At 44.0% G+C, this 20,593-nt stretch overlaps 1 protein-coding gene across 1 annotated transcript in view; it reads left to right on the top strand.

The window, feature by feature from the left end:
* The first annotated feature begins 1,920 nt into the window (after positions 1–1,920).
* VIRMA (vir like m6A methyltransferase associated) overlaps positions 1,921–20,593 on the top strand; it is a 47,415-nt gene continuing 28,742 nt past the window's right edge. The window contains exons 1-9 of the mRNA XM_073679673.1: positions 1,921–2,040; positions 6,555–6,670; positions 7,828–7,914; positions 8,803–8,851; positions 9,716–9,890; positions 10,217–10,348; positions 10,687–10,977; positions 12,288–13,437; positions 18,044–18,535. Coding sequence (XP_073535774.1) covers positions 1,978–2,040; positions 6,555–6,670; positions 7,828–7,914; positions 8,803–8,851; positions 9,716–9,890; positions 10,217–10,348; positions 10,687–10,977; positions 12,288–13,437; positions 18,044–18,535 — 2,555 coding nt within the window. The 5' untranslated portion in view covers positions 1,921–1,977. The remainder of the gene's footprint in view (positions 2,041–6,554; positions 6,671–7,827; positions 7,915–8,802; positions 8,852–9,715; positions 9,891–10,216; positions 10,349–10,686; positions 10,978–12,287; positions 13,438–18,043; positions 18,536–20,593) is intronic.

Genomic DNA, 20,593 nt, shown 5'->3' with positions numbered 1-20,593 from the left:
AGGAACGCTGAGGAGAAGTCCTGAGGATAGTTAGGAGACGGACTGAAGGAGATGGCCTGAGGATAGTGAGGAGATGGACTGAGGGTACAGAGGAACGCTGAGGAGAAGGCCTAAGGATAGTGAGGAGATGGACTGAGGGTACAGAGGAACGCTGAGGAGAAGTCCTGAGGATAGTGAGGAGATGGACTGAGGGTACAGAGGAACGCTGAAAAGTCCTGAGGATAGTGAGGAAATGGACTGTGGGTACAGAGGACTGCTGACGAGATGGCCTGAGGATAGTGAGGAGACGGACTGAGGGTAGAGAGGAATGCTGAGGAGATGGTGTGAGGATAGTGAGGAGATGGACTGAGGGTAGAGAGGAACGATGAGGAGATGGCCTGAGGATAGTGAGGAGATGGACTGAGGGTACAGAGGAACGCTGAGGAGAAGGCCTGAGGATAGTGAGGAGACGGACTGAGGGTACAGAGGAACGATGTGGAGATGGCCTGAGGATAGTGAAGTGATGGACTGAGGGTGCAGAGGAACGCTGAGGAGAAGGCCTGAGGATAGAGAGGAGACGGACTGAGGGTACAGAGGAACGCTGAGGAGAAGGCCTGAGGATAGTGAGGAGACGGACTGAGGGTACAGAGGAACGCTGAGGAGACGGCCTGAGGATAGTGAGGAGATGGACTGAGGGTACAGAGGAACGCTGAGGAGACAGCCTGAGGATAGTGAGGAGATGGACTGAGGGTACAGAGGAACGCTGAGGAGATGGCCTGAGGCAAGACAGGAGCGATGAGGAGACAACCTAAGTGTGGACTGATAAGAACAAGAACTTTGATTTGAAACGTGATGGACAAGTGGAAAGAGAGTTGACAGACCTCATTATAGTCAGTGGGGACGGTCAGACTCTGACAAATCTGTCCCCAGCTGCTTTCTATTGTTCAGGTCCTATCATGGACAGAACAACAAAAAAAGGGTAGGTGCCCACGATCTGGTGTAGCAGTGGTTTGGACGCAGCTCACCTGCTCTGCATCCAAACCGCTGCGTTGTACAGTGCAAGCACAGTGGATGAATTTATAGAAATCCCATGCCCACTGTGCTTCTATTTGCCGCCGTGTAAACTCACAGGCGACGCGGCTTTACGAACCGCAGCATGTCAATTTCTGTTGGGGAGACACGCTAGTCCACGTAACAGAAATTTCCCCAGTAGAATGGATAGGGTGCGGTAACTCCGCATGGGTCAGGGAACACATGCGGATTTACCTGCGGGATCAGAAAATACCCTGCTTACAAAACGCTGCTGCTGATCGTGGGGACGTAGCCTCAATGTGGCCCGGTGAGAATGACACGGTAAATGGCTGGGGTTAAGGCCGTGGCCTAAAATTTTGCTATGTGCCACATATTCCATCCTTTTTTATCTTCTTCAAAAATTTGGGAGGTACCATAAAAGCAAAACCCAAAAACAATCGTGGAATTGCGTTTATTTCTGACAATTTCACCGCACTTGGAATTTTTGTTTTTCTTTTTCCAGCGCATTATATGGTAAAATGAACGTTGTTATTCAAAACTATAACTCTTTGCTCAAAAAACAATCCTCATAGGCTGTGTGGATGGAAAAAGAAATAAGTTATGCCTCCTGGAAGAAGAGCAGGAAAAAATAAAGCAAAAAAAAAAACAAATATCCCCATCTCCAAAGGAAAAGGTGAGAGATCCAGTAAACTGTGCTAATACAGTAATAACAACAATATAATGTCCGTGTTTATTGTTATGAATGATAACTTATGGATGAACCACAGAGTAATATAACGCTAACCGCAGCGCATTGTCCTCATGTACCAACCTACAACATGGCGACTGGCACTGCGGCGACACTTCTGTGGTAGGCGGGGTCAGGCGCTCTCTACAACCTCATTGACTGGTTAGATCGTCGCTCACTAGGATGCGCTGATAAGTGAGCGGAAGTCCCGCCTCCTCACTTCCCCGCCCACACTAAACATGGCGGGTGAGTCCGCAATGGAGCTCTTGTTTTTAGATACTTTCAAGCACCAGAGCACGGAGGTGAGAAAAGCCGCCATGTTAGTGATGTGGTGCCTGTCTGTCACTACGGGGCGCGTCTAGGAAGGTCGCAGTGGGTGTATAAGGGACGGATCTGCCGGAGGCTGCATGAGGCCTAGTTCTCCGGCCAGGCAGGCGGTCACTTCCAGGGCCGGGGTCTGCGCTCCTGTGCGGGAATTTGTGCCCCGGCCTCATCTCTGTCATGTGGATGTTTCTGCAGAGTTTTGTGTTGTGACATGGAGATTGCAGATAGTTGGGCACTAAAGTACCATAATGCATTGCTTGGGCTTGCTGACACTTATGGTTTGCACACATCTGTGTGTTTTGAGTCTCCTATTATTTATGTGTTTAGAGTAAAATAATCATATATTATTATTTTTTGGCTTTTACATGTTACCTGCTCAGTAGCTCTGCTTGCTGTCATTGAATGCAAACCTTTAAAGGGAACCTGTCAGGTGCTGTTACCCTGCAGGTATGGGGTTAATAGCGTTAAGACGGGCCCCGGGCACTGTACTGGGAGAAAATAAACCTTCTTCCTCCCAGGAGCCGCTGGCTGTCAGTCATAGAGGCACTGCCACAGTCACCACTCGCAGCAGTGAGACTGGTGGCTGCAAGCATGCCCCGACACTGACTGACAGCCGGCTGTGTACTGAGGCACTGCAGAGCCGGCTGTCAGTCATAGAGGCGCTGCCACAGTCACCACTCGCAGCAGTGAGACTGGCGGCTGCAAGCATGCCCCGACACTGACTGACAGCCGGCTGTGTACTGAGGCACTGCAGAGCCGGCTGTCAGTCATAGAGGCGCTGCCACAGTCACCACTCGCAGCAGTGAGACTGGCGGCTGCAAGCATGCCCCGACACTGACTAACAGCCGGCTGTGTACTGAGGCACTGCAGAGCCGGCTGTCAGTCATAGAGGCGCTGCCACAGTCACCACTCGCAGCAGTGAGACTGGCGGCTGCAAGCATGCCCCGACACTGACTAACAGCCAGCTGTGTAATGAGGCACTGCAGAGCCGACTGTCAGTGTCGGGGCATGCTTACTGCCCCCAGTCTCAGGGCTGTCAGCAGTGACTGTGGCAGCGCTTCTATGACTGAAAGCCGGCCGCTACCGAGAGGAAACAGGTTTATTTTCTCCCAGGTGCTGCCTTTCAAGTAAAGTGCCCCAGCCCCTTAATAACTCTATTAACGTGATATATCACACCTGACAAGTTCCCTTTAAGGAAGCAGCCTATTATAATTTTTTGCTTTTTTTTTTTCTCCAGGAAACAAAACTTTTTTTCTTTTCATGACAACATTCCTTTTTTGAGGGTTACTTGTTGTATTTTTGCAGGACTGGTTGTAGTGTTGAACGACACTGTATAATGTATGGGGAATAAAAATATTCCAAGTGGTGAAGAATCTGCAATGTCGCCACTATTTTGGGGTTTTGTATTTTCTGTGTTCATTGTGTGGTATAAATGACTTGGCAGCGGGATTCTCCAGGTCGGTATCATTATGGCGATGCCAAACGTGACACTTTTTGTGTGTGTCTGGGCTGTGGAGTCAAGAAGCCAAACCTCCGACTCCCTCATACACGGCTCATGTTTAAGTGATAAATTTACTGTAGCACAGATTCATCTCAGCTAAAAGTCTAGACCCTTAGATCAGGAATAGGACATTTCATAACTTTCCCAAATTCTTATGAAAAAAATATTCCCCACAAATTGCACTGAACTACTGTACCCAATTTATTATATATTTTAGGAGTTGGAGTCGATCCATTTTTTACCGACTCCACCAAAATGGACTCCGACTCCACAGCCCTGTTGTGTATAATATATATAGTGTGAGTAATATAATATATATACAGTACAGACCTTCTCATTTAAAGATTTTTCTGTATTTTCATGACTATGAAAATTGTACATTCACACTGAAGGCATCAAAACTATGAATTAACACATGTGGAATTATATACTTAACAAAAAAGTGTGAAACAACTGAAAATATGTCTTATATTCTAGGTTCTTCAAAGTAGCCACCTTTTGCTTTGATGACTGCTTTGCACACTCTTGGCATTCTCTTGATGAGCTTCAAGAGGTAGTCACCGGAAATGGCCTTCCAACAATCTTGAAGGAGTTCCCAGAGATGCTTAGCACTTGTTGGCCCTTTTGCCTTCACTCTGTGGTCCAGCTCACCCCAAACCATCTCGATTGGGTTCAGGTCTGGTGACTGTGGAGGCCAGGCCATCTGGCGTAGCACCCCATCACTCTCCTTCTTGGTCAAATAGCCCTTACACAGCCTGGAGGTGTGTTTGGGGTTATTGTCCTGTTGAAAAATAAATGATGGTCCAACTAAACGCAAACCGGATGGAATAGCATGCCGCTGCAAGATGCTGTGGTAGCCATGCTGGTTCAGTATGCCTTCAATTTTGAATAAATCCCCAACAGTGTCACCAGCAAAGCACCCCCACACCATCACACCTCCTCCTCCATGCTTCACGGTGGGAACCAGGCATGTAGAGTCCATCCGTTCACCTTTTCTGCGTCGCACAAAGACACAGTGGTTGGAACCAAAGATCTAAAAGATCTCAAATTTTGACTCCTCAGACCAAAGCACAGATTTCCACTGCTCTAATGTCCATTCCTTGTGTTCTTTAGCCCAAACAAGTCTCTTCTGCTTGTTACCTGTCCTTAGCAGTGGTTTCCTAGCAGCTATTTTACCATGAAGGCCTGCTGCACAAAGTCTCCTCTTAACAGTTGTTGTAGAGATGTGTCTGCTGCTAGAACTCTGTGTGGCATTGACCTGGTCTCTAATCTGAGCTGCTGGTAACCTGCGATTTCTGAGGCTGGTGACTTGGATAAACTTATCCTCAGAAGCAGAGGTGACTCTTGGCCTTCCTTTCCTGGGGCGGTCCTCATGTGAGCCAGTTTCTTTGTAGCGCTTGATGTTTTTTGCAGCTGCACTTGGGGACACTTTCAAAGTTTGCCCAATTTTTCGCTCTGACTGACCTTCATTTCTTAAAGTAATGATGGCCACTCATTTTTCTTTACTTAGCTGCTTTTTTCTTGCCATAATACAAATTCTAACAGTCTATTCACTAGGACTATCAGCTGTGTATCCACCAGACTTCTGCACAACACAACTGATGGTCCCAGCCCCATTTATAAGGCAAGAAATCCCACTTATTAAACCTGACAGGGCACACCTGTGAAGTGAAAACCATTTCCGGTGACTACCTCTTGAAGCTCATCAAGAGAATGCCAAGAGTGTGCAAAGCAGTCATCAAAGCAAAAGGTGGCTACTTTGAAGAACCTAGAATATAAGACATATTTTCAGTGGTTTCACACTTTTTTGTTAAGTATATAATTCCACATGTGTTAATTCATAGTTTTGATGCCTTCAGTGTGAATGTACAATTTTTATAGTCATGAAAATACAGAAAAATCTTTAAATGAGGTGTGTCTAAACTTTTGGTCTGTACTGTGTGTGTGTATATATATATATATATATATATATATATATATATATATATATATATATATATATATATATATATATATATATATATATATATATATACATACACACACACACACACACACACAAGTGTCACTTTTGATAACGCCATAATCATACCGAGAGATATGGTATAATATATGTATTATATTTTTTATGGCTTAGTTTGCGTTGCCATTGTCCCAGACCTGTAACTAATTTTTTCTTCTTTCAGTGGAGCTTTCTATTTTTTAATATTATTTTCACGTTGAACTGTAGCTTTTATTGGTAACTTTTTAGGATACATACCCTGTTTTGATCACTTGTTACTGCATTTTTTTGGGGGGGGGGGGAGGGGGAAGGGTGAAGCGTGGGGACTGAAAAAACTGCAATTTTGATAATTTTTTCTTTTTACAGTGTTTTTATATTTTCATAGATCGGACTTGTACTAGTGCAGCATTAAGGAATATGCTTTTTTTTTCAATTTGGGTAAAGTAGGATGATTCCATTTTTATTTTTATATATTTTTTTCACTGTTTTGTTTCATCCCCATATGGGACTTGAACCTGCGATTGTTAGGATCGTTTTGCAGGATCCTGGTCCGGCGCCAGCCGTCTATGGCTGCCAGACTAGAGCCCTGCATATCTCCTTGTCCCTGCCGGCATCTGTCTCCTCTATGAGTCAGTAGTCACAGCTCGATGTCATGCTGCAATGATGATATCATTCCGGACCTACAGACTAGAAGAAGGGATTTGGGCGGGTAGGAGGCTGTGTGCGAGGCTCCGTCTGATGTCCCCGCTCGACCAGGGTCCTGGGAAGCGATTCGCTCATCTCCAGTGCGGTTATATTTTTTTGTATTCCTGATAAGTTGCTTCTATTTGCATCCTATACACTTTGCTCTTGACATATTGTCAGGGTACACGCCCAGGACTCCGCTCCTATCCTTTCTGATGACAGCTGTTCTTGTTTTATCAGACTCCACAGCCGCCGTTTATTAGATTCCCATTTTTATTAATCCTCGTTTAACCCTGTGTTTACAGCAAGGAAGCAATGTAGACGTGGTCCGATTTCCATGTGTTGTGTACATCAATGAAGTCCGTGTTATCCCACCAGGGGTGAGAGCGCACAATAACCTGCCTGATAGCAGAGCCTACGGGTGAGTAATGGGGGAAATGTGGAGGATTTACTAAAAGGACCATAATAAATCCTAATTAGCAGAACCATTCTTCCCATTAGGCCACGGCCCCACTATCAGTATTCGGTCAGTATTTTTTCTCAGGAGTGGGAGCCAAAACCAGGTGAGGAACAATCAGAGAAAAGGTGTAATAGAAACAAGTCACCAATTCTGCATTTATCACCCACTCCTGGTTTTGGCTCCCACTCCTGAGAAAAAATGCAGACCGAATACTGATAGTGGGGCCGTGGCCTTAGGTCATGTTCACACATTCTGTATTTGGTCAGTATTTTACATCAGTATTTATAAGCCAAAACCAGGAGTGGAACAATCAGAGGAAAAGTATAATAGAAACACGTCACCACTTCAGTATTTATCACCCACTCCTGGTTTTGACGACCAAATACTGGACGTGGTCTTAGAAGGAAGGACACCAGGGCAGAACCCAGAAGGGGATCCTTATCAATCACTTTGCTCTGTCTGATATCATTTTAGCCCTTTCTCTTTGTTTTTTTTCCCCCCCTTTTTAAAGAGTCAAACCGTTTTTTATTTTTCCGTCAACATAGATGTACAAGGACATGTTTTTTTTTGCAGAACAGGTTGTAGTTTTCAATGACACTGTTCATTTTACCATATAATGTAAAGTTCGGTGAATTGGTAAAAAAAACAAAACCACAATTCCGGATTTGTCTTTCACTGATGCTGCTGATATCCTGATTCTACAGGGAAGTACAAATCTAACAAAACTAAACTCATAAGGTTCTTTTTATACTTCACTGATTAAAAAATGAATGTCGTTAATTAAACGTGATAAATTTTACATTGTGATCGCTCGAACTTTGCGAAAGCAGCGACATCGAAAATGTTCATTTCTTTTATTTCACTCTTCTCGTAATGGGAAAAGCCGAGTGATTCAAATAGTTTTTTTTTTTTTTTTCTTCTAATGTTTATAAAAACTTTTTGACATGTTTTTTTGTCCCTGAAGTGGTTTTGAACTTCCAACCAGCATTGCATTAGTGAGATTTACGATCGTCTCAAGGCAACTAATCTACTCCCCGCATTGATGTGACACCAGGATCGGCGACATTTTAGTGGTTAAACAGCCGACCCCCTATAACATAAGCCTTTCTTTCTTGCAGCGAGACCTCACCGCACACATTTCATCTGGACCTGTTCTTCAACAATGTCAATAAGCAAAGTGCCACCGTTTTTGACAGACTTGGGAGGTTTGTATGAACATCTGATTAATCCAGAAACGATCTGCAGATCCTGCCGTGAGCTGCGTGCACACACAGCAGATTTTCATGGCACAGTACCATTTTTTTTTCTTTCATTTACACTTTGCAGATGTTAAAATCCACAGCATGTTAGTATTTAATTTTTGGGGATTTGTTGTGCACTTTCCATGGACTTCAACCTTCATATTGCTAAAAATTGACAGCGAAATTAGTTTTTTTTTTTGTTCTTTTTGCCACAATTTTTTTTTTTTTAAGTTAAAATCTGCAACTGATCAGCCGTGGGTTAAATTCATCATCCTGTGTGGCTTGTAGCTTTTATATTCCAGATCTGCGTTCACAATTCTGTAGGCTTCAGAGCTGAAATCTTGTCACTGGCTCGTTCTGTAAATCGTACATTAATAGGTGCAAAATAAAGTAAGATCACAGCACAATCTAGGCGCAAACCGTGTATAGATTGTGTCTGACGATCTAAAGCAAATCTCTGCAGATGACACAAGTCATGTATTAATATTTGGGGGGTACATTTTCAGTTTACGGGCGTGTATGCATGCCCCCGGTGAGATGACTGCTAATTTCCCTTATGCCCTAGAAAGTTTTGTATGAATCTATGAAGTTCTTAATCTCTCATGAGAGACGCTCAGAGAACTTGCACAAAGGAGTCAACCAAATTCATGACTCTTTTTTTTTTTTGGGGAGGGGGGTCATGGTGACTCTAGACAGACCGTGCCCCTCAGATCTGCCATGCCGAGGGGCCGACCGGTTGCACTCTAATCTGTCTGAACACTTAGGGATAAGTCGTGCGAGCTTTAGCTATGCTTTAATATATAGTGATTAATGTTACGATTTAGCTCTCCTTTTCTTCTTTTCTCTTGCCAGCTTGGAATATGACGAGAGTAGTTCAATCATCTTCCGGCCAAATGCAAAGGTGAGAAAACCCAAACTAGAATATTGCAATAAAGGACACGTGTATTTCATTCCCTATTGTTTCCACACGAGGGCTCCTACAAATCTGACCACAGTTGGGGGTCACTATAGGTATTTAAACTCTTGGCACCAAGGGATGTGCCATAGGTTCATGATAGGTGAGGGACTCTTACACCAGACTTTCCTCTATTAGAACGTGGGTCACATGAACTTTGTTCTTTGATTCAAAGAAGCCATTAATGGTTGTTTTTACCATTGAAAGCAATGGAGAGATGGTCAAGTTCATGGGAGTCTCCCTCCATTGAAATTAAAAGGGCTGTCCAATATAGGAAAAATCTTTTAATTTTGAAGCATGAATGGGCTTTAAAAAAAAAAAAAAAAAAAGTATTACATACCATGCCACCTTAGGAGTCTCTGCCAGGAGCAATGCCTACAAGGTTCGTAAGTCAGAAAGTCGCTGCAGCAACCAGGTTATTAGAAAAGCGCGCCATCCAATGATGTGCTCTTCTAGCCACCTGACCGCTGCACCTGTTAACTTACAGATTGAGTAGACAACGCTTCCGGAGCCGGCCCGGACCGCAGGGGCGTTGGAAGGTGACACTGTCACCATTTTTTATTTTAAGCTCATTCGTACCTTAAAAAAACTACTTCTATATCGGACAACCCCTTTAATGAAAAGGCAAAGCAAGCAGCCACTGGCCCCCTGCTTTTTGGGACCCTCAGCTTTCAGACATTTGTAACCTCTTTGCTGTAATGTTGTTGTTGCTATTACTATATTCTTACATTTTGAAAGATGCCATTTTATTATGTTATTGAGTTTTGCTGTTCTTTGTACCTGACTGCATTTGTTGTGTTTTCGAGTCAGGTTAATACAGATGGGCTTGTGCTCAAGGGTTGGTACAATTGCCTGACTCTTGCTGTTTATGGATCAGTGGACAGAGTAATTCTCAACCACGAACGAGACTCACCTCCACCCCCTCCTCCGCCTCCGCCACCTCCTCAGCACCAGCAGATAGGGCTGAAAAGGACCACTAAGCATGGTAAGAGTGAGCGGAAACATTGGAGAGTTACCTCCTCTGTTCTCTGTGTAGTTACTTCTTCTGATACTCTCATAAAGACCGAACTCGATGTCCTCTTATCTGGCATCTGCAAATACGCAGTTTTCATCCATGGTGTTTCTTTAGTTCCTGCAATAAGCACATGGACCACCTGCCCCTATATTTTAATGCATACATTTGGCCTATCGGATGGAGCGATGCAATTTTTGGCATTGGCCTGTTGATAATTTTCGCCTTCTTTTCTTCGTTGCGCGCTTGTGGCTACATATTGGGCTACTTAGGTTGCATTTGTCTTTCTCCCGTCTTAGTTGAAGAAGACAAAGAAGACCAGTACAATGGTAGTCCACCAAGACCGCAGCCAAGAGGGCCTAGAACTCCCCCCGGCCCTCCACCTCCAGATGATGATGACGATGATGATGATGAGCCAATGCCAGCTGCAGGTAGACATGTAATATTTCATTGGCAATAGCATCTTTAGCTTTATCTCTGATCTTTGCCCTCTCCTGCATGAAAAAAGGCTCCCAAAATTAGTAGTTAAAAATGCAATTTCTTTGCTTGCTATATGCATGAGTAATCATGTCCTGACGTGAAGCGCATCGGTTAACTATCGCAGCGCTAAGTGCATCTTCTTGCTTTGCTATTCTACTAATTGAAATCTTCTGCTTGCTTATTCCTTGCTGAATTAACAGTGCAGATGTTTTTGGCACAGACGGTGTTGCATTTTTGCTCCCATCATATGATTTAATGCATCTTCTGTGTTTTTCTTTCCTTGTATCAGGTGGAGAAAAGGAGGACGATCGAGAACAAAGGGAAGGTTACTTCGAGCCCATATCTCCCGATCGAGTATCTATTCACCCTGATGGCGTTTACTCGGACGAAGACGATGGGGACGACGATCCTCAGGATGACGGTGACGAAGACGACGACGAGGATGAAGATGATGACGACCTTAACGCCGAGGATGATGACGACGATGATGATGATGATGATGAGGACGACGTGCAAACAGGGGACAGCATTGCCGATGAAGATGAAGACGAAGAGGGTGATGATGATGAAGAAATTGAAGGTAAATTGGTTGTTTATTTCACAACTTTTTATATTGTTCACTAGCTGGTACGTCCACACTCTGCAGAAACTACTGAGGATTTCACTACATGAAATTGACAGTAAAGCCGCAGCTTTTGACACAATAAAATCTACAATTTGGTGAGGTTTTGTTGTGGTCAGTTTGGACATTCGCTTAGACATGGGCTACACAGCGACTCTGACCTCGGCACAGGCTGTGCGGCCAAGGATAGCTGTCTGCAGATGCTACTTCTCGGCACAGTGCAGGTGAATGGGGTCACATTGCAACCCTCAAAGTGTTATGACGAGCAAATAACAAAAAGTTGGCATTCTTTGGAGCTCAAGGCAAGCAAAACACATCGGGAAGGCGTATAGGTTTTTTTTTAGGGTCACCATTACAGGGACAGTTGTGGACTGCCCTTGTAAGGGTGGGCGATTTGGGTTCTTGGGGAGAGGCGGTTGGCTGATGGTCATACAAGGCTTTATTGTGCTGCCAGTCCTTCCTGCCTGGAGTATTGGTGCCCACATATCCCGTAGATGGGGTCATCTTTAGTGAGACAATCCCAATTTTTCCTATTTCTGACACGTTTGTCTTTGCACTGAGGGGAACAATGTGAGGGATAATAAAAAATATATATTTTTTTATTGATTTATCTTTGCCCGATCCATCAAGGGGGACTGCTAGCTCTTTTATAACCACCTTTTGAGGGTCCTGGAACCACTGTGTGATGCTGAGTTTTTGATGATGGTAATATTTATATAGTCTATATGTTGAAGGGATTGAATTATGCCTTTGTGATAGTATGTACTGCTTTACTCACATATGTTGGGTTTATTCTGCCTTCATCACTTTCTATGCGATGCGGCGACTTTGAGAATATGCGGAGTGTGAGATTTGGATATTCTCACTCCTGTGATATAATAGTCTGACAGGCATAATGTAATGCCACATAGCTATTAACAGAGGTGTATCTGGACACTGCAGATTCCCCCGTTTGGTAGAATTTTAGCACATTTTGTATATTTGGGCATATTTTAATAGTAGTTATTAAAGGTTACACTCACTTTATTGCTACTTTATTGCTGCATTTTGAATATCTTTGAGTTGTATTTATTTGCAGTGTATCTGTAATTTTGCTGTCTTGATTGGATCAAGCGTTCCCAGCATTGTTATGATGCAGTTGCCTTTATATGAAAATCCTAGATTCCCTCTCATTTTTAAGGGCTGTTTGGTTGCTCCAGTTTCTGTTTGCACCAATCTTGATGAATCTCCACACTGTTCCTAATTTATAAGCTTTTGGTGCCTTTCAGGAGATGACGGCTATGAACAGATTTCGAGCGATGAAGACGGGATTGCGGACTTTGAGCGGGAGGCATTTAAATATCCGAGTTTTGATATTGACTACACACCAGAGGATTTGGCTTCCGTGCCCACCATGACTTATGATCCTTATGACCGAGACTTGGGACCCCTCCTTTACTTCAGTTGTCCGTACAGAACTGCCTTTGAGAATGAAATCGGCAAACTTCGGGACCAGGACCTCGATAAGGACAGTTCTGGGGCCAGCGAGGTGTCGGTGAAGCTGCTGGAACTGCTCGATCTCTATCAAGATGACCGGGGTGCAAAGTGGGTGACTGCACTGGAAGAAGTTCCTAGCTTAATAGTTAAAGGATTAAGTTTTCTTGAACTTAAAGACCCCAGTCGAGACCACCTAAGTCAGATAGCGGATTGGGCTATGCAAGCTCTGGATTTACAGCTCGCTCTCCAGCAACCGATTGCACTGAACGTCCGGCAGCTGAAAGCGGGCACTAAGCTGGTGTCGTCCCTCGCAGAATGTGGCCCTCGGGGTATCGAGTCCCTGCTGAAGGCTGACGTCATTGGCAAGTTATACGAGCTGTTGTTTGCAGAGCACGTGTCCTCATCCCTCAAGCTAAATGCTTTTAAATCCCTGGACGGCATAATCAGCACAACCGAGGGAATGGACGCGTTTTTGAAAAATCCTCCGGATTTTCAAGGTAAAAGTGGTTACCAGAGACTCCTGGAGCTGATCTTGATGGACCAGACGGTCAGGGTTTTCACCGCTTGCTCTGCCGTCCTCCAGAAGTGTCACTTCTATGAAATCCTTTCTGATGTAAAGCGAATGGGGGACCAATTAGCGGACAGCGCTCCACCACCACCACCTGCTGACAACAGAGATCCCGATCAGGAAGCCACAGCGGAGAGGCCAAGTCGCGACTATGACAATGACGTGGAGGTTCCCATGGACATGGATCATTTCCTAGAGACTTCTAATATCAGTGAAGGAGACTTGGAGAAACTGCTGGGTCTTCTCAATGAGATTTTTCATCTTTTAGAGACTGCACCCCACTCTATGATCCAGCCCCCTGTGAAGTCTTTCCCAACGTCTGCCAGAATCACTGGTCCCCCAGAGCGAGATGACCCTTACCCTGTTCTGTTCCGGTAAGCTATCAGCGGCCACAGCTGCTTTTTCATTACTAAATTCTGCATCCTTGGGCTGGTTTCACATATCAGTTAAAGCAAACTTTTTTATTTTTGTGCTTGATCCTTTTTTGAGCTGTCAGTTTTTAAAGTCATTATGACGTCAGTTTTTCTGCCAACGAAGAAATAGATTTGTTTGTAAGGGAATGTATGATGACTTGTTAGGGCATAAGAATGTAAGAGACACGTCCCCTTGAAAAAATCCCTGGGCTCCTCTGATTCTGCCGTTTTTTTCCCATTTTGCGCTGCGTCGCGCCGTTGAGGACATATGCGAATTGCCTCTTCAGGGAGGAAGAGGACTAAAACTCTAACGCCACCTATTGGAAGTAGCAATCCTAAAAGTCACAATCGATCCTTTAACGAATCTTTCCATATGACTTAGGATAAAAGCCAAACCAGAATCTCAATTTCCAGACACTGTGTTTCGGGTTGCTGCACCTCATTAGTGCAAAGTTTCTCCTTGTGGAGAGTGGCATGCCAATGTGGGGAGACTTTTAAGCCTTGCAATGCTCCTCGGGGAAGGTAAATATGCAAATTGTCTGTTCAGAGAGGAAGAGGGCTAGAACACTAGCGCCACCTATTGGAAGCAGCAATCCTAAAAGTCAATATCTACTCTTTAACGAGCCTTGCAATATGACTTAGGATAAAAGCCAAACCAGAATCTAAATTTGCAGACACTGTTTTAGGGTAAGTTACCCCTCATCAGTGTGAAGTGTTAGTCTAAGTCATATTGCAAGGCTCGTTAAAGTGTCGATATTGACTTTTAGGATTGCTGCTTCCAATAGGTGGCGCTAGAGTTCAAGTCCTCTTCCTCTCTGAAGAGGCTATTTGCATATTTAATTTACCAAAGGAGCATGCATTATTTATAAGTCTCCTCACTCTGACATGCCAGGCTTGGCTTGTCACTTTACGCAAGGAGAAAAGTTACCTCTTGGATCCCATTGCAGAGATGGTGCGCTCCAGGATAAACAAATGCGAATATGTGAAATCTCTGCTTTGCAGTCCAACTGGGCATTTTTTCTCAGTCTTCTCTTTTGGGGGGCGTGCACTTCCCCCCTCCTTCTCACGTGCTGCCAATCACCGCTCAGCAGCTGATCCAGCAGTCTGACGCTGCTGAGCTGTGATTGGCAGCGTATGGGAGGGAGGGTTGAAAGCGCAAGCCCCAGGGAAGACTCTGAAGAAACACCCACTTGGTCTGCAAGCAGAGATTTCACATGTTGCGCCCCAAAAGCATCAAGTGTGAATATTTCTGCCAGGGCTGTGGAGTCGGTAAGCCAAACCTCCGACTCCTCAATTTCCCTGACTACGACTGCACGACTCCCTCACACATGGCTCATGTTTAAGTGATAAATTTACTGTAGTAAAATGGTAACATCAGGCTTTTAATCATTATTATGATACAATAATCAAGCCATTTAGATAGCTCATAAATATATTTGAGCTAAGAAGAAAAACAAACTAAAACATAAAGCATACAGAGACAACATGTACTGGACTATTGATTTATGCTCAGTTTATTGAACGTTTAGATGTGCTTTAAGAAGTACTAGCCTTAATCCTGCTTTCTTGTTCACTCCAGCAGTTCTGAGATGAGTGCAGGCATTCCTTCCCTGTTTGTTTTTTCCCCTTTATCTGTAGAGGAGGAGCTTCACTACTTATCATGTACATAAACTGCAGCACAGATTCATCTCCGCTAAAAGTCTAGACCCTTAGATCAGGAATAGGACAGACATTTATAGGGCATTTCATAACTTTCCCAAATTCTTATGAAAAAAATATTCCCCACAAACTGCATTTAACTACTGTACCCAATTTATTATATATTTTAGGAGTTGGAGTCGGACAATTTTATACCGACACCAACTCCGACTCCACAGCCATGATTTCTGCAATGGAGCGACCCTGCTCAAAACTGAAAAGAGAAGCAGAATTAGGGGAGGTCAGGGATTTTTACAAGGTATTTAACTACATTTTTCGAACAAGTGACTAGTCCTCTTTAAGGGCTAATAAATTATTTTGTGTATGTCCACCATAATAAGACTGGGTCAGTCAATTTGTTGTAAATAAACGAGCCTAAACTACGTTACCAGGCACAGCTGCTACCACTGTACTTGGTAAAAAAAAGTGACCAAACCAATATAACTTAGCCCGAATAAGTGGTCTGAGCAGACAGTGGGTACGGAAAGTATTCAGACCCCTTTAAATTTTTCACTTTGTTTCATTGCAGCCATTTGGTAAATTCTAAAAAGTTCATTTTTTTCTCATTAAAGTACACTCTGCACCCCATCTTAACTGAAAAAAAAACAAATGTAGAAATTTTTGCAAATTTATTAAAGAAAAACTGAAATATCCCATGGTCATAAGTATTCAGACCCTTTGCTCAGTATTGAGTAGAAGCCCCCTTTTGAGCTAGTACAGCCATGAGTCTTCTTGGGAATGATGCAACAAGTTTTTCACACCTGGATTTGGGGATCCTCTGCCATTGTTCCTTGCAGATCCTCTCCGGTTCCGTCAGGTTGGATGGTGAACGTTGGCGGACAGCCATTTTCAGGTCTCTCCAGAGATGCTCAATTGGGTTTAGGTCAGGGCTCTGGCTGGGCCAGTCAAGAATGGTCACAGAGTTGTTCTGAAGCCACTCCTTTGTTATTTTAGCTGTGTGCTTAGGGTCATTGTCTTGTTGGAAGGTGAACCTTCGGCCAAGTCTGAGGACCAGAGCGCTCTGGAAGAGGTTTTCATGCAGGATATCTCTGTACTTTACCGCATTCATGTTTCCTTCAATTGCAACCAGTCGTCCTGTCCCCGCAGCTGAAAAACACCCCCATAGCATGATGCAGCCACCACGTTTCACTGTTGAGATTGTACTGGGCAGGTGATGAGCAGTGCCTGGTTGTCTCCACACATACCGCTTAGAATTATCACTAAAAAGTTCTATCTTTGTCTCATCAGAGAATCTTATTTCTCATAGTCTGGGAGTCCTTCATGTGTTTTTGAGCAAACTCTATGCGGGCTTTCATATGTCTTGCACTGAGGAGAGGCTTCCGTCGGCCATTCTGCCATAAAGGCCCGACTGGTGGAGGGCTGCAGTGATAGTTGACTTTGTGGAACTTTCTCCCATCTCCCTACTGCATCTCTGGAGCTCAGCCACAGTGATCTTGGGGTTCTTCTTTACCTTTCTCACCAAGGCTTTTCTCCCACGATTGCTCAGTGTGGCTGGACAGCCAGGTCTAGGAAGACTTCTGGTGGTCCCAAACTTCTTCCATTTTAGGATTATGGAGGCCACTGTGCTCTTATGAACCTTGAGTAATGCAGAAATTATTTTATATCTTTGGCCAGATCTGTGCCTTGCAACAATTCTGTCTCTGAGCTCCTTGGGCAGTTCCTTTGAGCTCATGATTCTCATTTGGTCTGACATGCACTGTGAGCTGTGAGGTCTTATATAGACAGGTGTGTGCCTTTCCAAATCAAGTCCTATCAGTTTAATTAAACACAGCTGGACTCCAATGAAGGAGTAGAACCATCTCAAGGAAGATCACAAGGAAATGGACAGCATGTGAGTTAAATATGAGTGTCTGAGCAAAGGGTCTGAATACTTATGACCATGTGATATTTAAGTTTTTCTTTTTTAATAAATTTGCAAAAATTTCTACATTTGTTTTTTTTCAGTCAAGATGGGGTGCAGAGTGTACTTTAATGAGAAAAAAAATGAACTTTTTAGAATTTACCAAATGGCTGCAATGAAACAAAGAGTGAAACATTTAAAGGGGTCTGAATACTTTCCGTACCCACTGTAGATGGATAAAGTAAAAGACCTTTATTTTAAGTGGGTATGTGTGATGGCAAAAGAAGAAGCGTTCACACACAACCAGATAAAATGAGATAGTGACAAAATAAAATATATTATACAGGTAAAATTGCTGGTGAAGACCCAGCACCCTATATTATAGCAAGATTTGTCAGGTAATGATATTGTAATGACAAAATGCTTAAGAACTGTCTGAGTAGGGTAAACCGTGCCAAAGGATGAACAAAGGCAGATTGGAATGTAAAGTGCGGAGTTCCAAAGAAAATTATTATATCGTGGTGATAACATATCACTGGGAGAATTAGTATACTAGATGGCAAAGGGAAATGCTTAAATCATATAAAATATTAATCCTCATGAGAGGGGTAATATGATAATGATTTCAGAACCCTAATACCTAGCATAGTACGTATAGATCTCTCATGTGGTATATAGAGTATTATTGCACTGCCCGTTCAGTTTGCACAAGAGAATTGTGATGGTCTAAGTGTGTCAGAAAAGGTCATACCTGCTATAGGGTGGGATCCAGCCTAGAGTGTGGTGCTCACCTCGACGTGCGTTTTGGTGCGTACCTTTGTCAGGGGGTCTATCCTAAGAAAAGGCAGACAAAATTTCTAATTCTGGCTAGCAGAAAGAAGAGCGAAGCTGCAACTTAGAACGTTGTTGCCTGTTAATTTGTGGTGGGATTTGGTGGGGGTGATAGAGTATCTTCTCTATAGATCGTGTGTGGCTTAATTTGTAATGAGTTTTTCTCGCTTCCCTCAGGTATCTCCACCATCACCAATTCCTGGAGTCGGCTACTTTGCTTCTTTCGTTACCAGGGACAAGTTCCCACCCTGGCATTGTTCAGGCTTCTCGGGAGATACTTGGGCTCCTGGCCCAGTCTCAGAAAGGACTCTTGTTTCTGTTGTTTGAGAACGAAGCCACAAATCTGATCGCCAGGGCTTTGTGTCAGGCGGCCGAACAAGATCAAGATGACAATCTGCCTTCAGAGGGGAACAATGAAGACTCGTGCGCCTTGTGGCTTTTACATGCCACCCAGGCTCTTCAGTACATCTCCGAGCTCTTTCACCACTTTCAGCATTGTGCCGCCACCGAGGAGGCCGACCAAGCCAACCTGCTGGGCATACTGCACAACCTTTATCTCATCACCTTCAATCCCATCGGCAGGTCTGCGGTGGCCCATGTCTTCAGCCTGGACAAGAACCTGCAGTGCCTCATTACCTTAATGGAGATCTGCTCTAAGGAAGCCCTTGGGTAATTCGCCCGCTGTGTCTTTGGCTCTTGCCACGTAGCCCGATTATATGTTACCTACACCAGGTTTTATTAATAAGTACGGTACCTTTTTTACCGTTCTGCGAAATTCGTATGCATGGCTGTGCCTGGTCCTACAGTCAATCAGGTGGGACCGAGGTCACGCTACCAGGTGCAGACACTGATGGATATGCTCTTCTGAACCAGTGTAATGGATGAAACCGATGCGGAGAGGCTTTCCGTTCTGCCGCTCAGCGAGTGATCTTGAGTTGAACCCCCACCGGTCAATCGTTAATGGATGAAGGATGACATCAGTATTTAAAGAGGTTACTGATTTACAACACCTTATTACTGGCTCCAGGGTGGGCGGGGGGGTTAAAACTGATCTGCTGCCATCACTTTCTGTTGATTGGCTGCAGCGGTCACGTAATGTATGCTGCTGGAAGAGGAAGCCAGGAAATCAGTGGAGGACATGGTGCTGAGTTTGGAAAAGTGTCGCCAGTCTGGGGGCCAATAAAGAGGTGTTGTAACGTGGGAGGTGGAAAGGTTTTGCAACAGTGAAAGTATTTGACAAATTTGTGACTGCTGACAAACGGCATCGAGTCCAGTAATCTGAAGAGTTTGACTTAAGCATGATGGAGATTTATGCTCATTTTTAGGTTTTCATTGGAAATATGTTTTTTCTATATGTGTCTGCAGCTATGTCAGACAGTGTATATTCTCATCTATTTACTGTCCCACCATATCTAATCTCATCTTCTATATACTGTACCTCCACATCCAATCTCCTCCTCTATATACTGTACCTTCACATCCAATCTCACCCTCTATATACTGTACTTCCACATCCAATCTCATCCTCTATATACTGTACCTCCACATCCAATCTCACCCTCTATATACTGTACCTCCACATCCAATCTCACCCTCTATATACTGTACCTCCACATCCAATCTCACCCTCTATATACTGTACCTCCACATCCAATCTCACCCTCTATATACTGTACCTCCACATCCAATCTCACCCTCTATATACTGTACCTCCACATCCAATCTCACCCTCTATATACTGTACCTCCACATCCAATCTCCTCCTCTATATACTGTACCTCCACATCCAATCTCACCCTCTATATACTGTACCACCACATCCAATCTCATCCTCTATATACTGTACCTCCACATCCAATCTCACCCTCTATATACTGTACCTCCACATCCAATCTCACCCTCTATATACTGTACCTCCACATCCAATCTCATCCTCTATATACTGTACCTCCACATCCAATCTCACCCTCTATATACTGTACCTCCACATCCAATCTCACCCTCTATATACTGTACCTCCACATCCAATCTCACCCTCTATATACTGTACCTCCACATCCAATCTCCTCCTCTATATACTGTACCTCCACATCCAATCTCCTCCTCTATATACTGTACCTCCACATCCAATCTCCTCCTCTATATACTGTACCACCACATCCAATCTCACCCTCTATATACTGTACCACCACATCCAATCTCACCCTCTAGATACTGTACCACCACATCCAATCTCACCCTCTAGATACTGTACCTCCACATCCAATCTCACCCTCTAGATACTGTACCTCCACATCCAATCTCACCCTCTAGATACTGTACCTCCACATCCAATCTCACCCTCTAGATTCTGTACCTCCACATCCAATCTCACCCTCTAGATTCTGTACCTCCACATCCAATCTCACCCTCTAGATACTGTACCTCCACATCCAATCTTACCCTCTAGATACTGTACCTCCACATCCAATCTTACCCTCTAGATACTGTACCTCCACATCCAATCTCACCCTCTAGATACTGTACCTCCACATCCAATCTCACCCTCTAGATACTGTACCTCCACATCCAATCTCACCCTCTAGATACTGTACCTCCACATCCAATCTCATTTTCTATACTGTACCTCCATATCCAATCTCACCCTCTATATACTGTACCTTCACATCCAATCTCACCCTCTATATACTGTACCTCCACATCCAATCTCACCCTCTATATACTGTA

This window comes from Phyllobates terribilis, unplaced genomic scaffold (genome assembly GCF_046119375.1).
Source record: "Phyllobates terribilis strain yellow unplaced genomic scaffold, ASM4611937v1 Scaffold_4__5_contigs__length_816908805, whole genome shotgun sequence".
Taxonomy (NCBI): Eukaryota; Metazoa; Chordata; class Amphibia; order Anura; family Dendrobatidae; genus Phyllobates; species Phyllobates terribilis.
The sequence above is the reverse complement of the archived record's forward strand: the minus strand, read 5'-3'. Positions and strand labels throughout refer to the sequence as shown.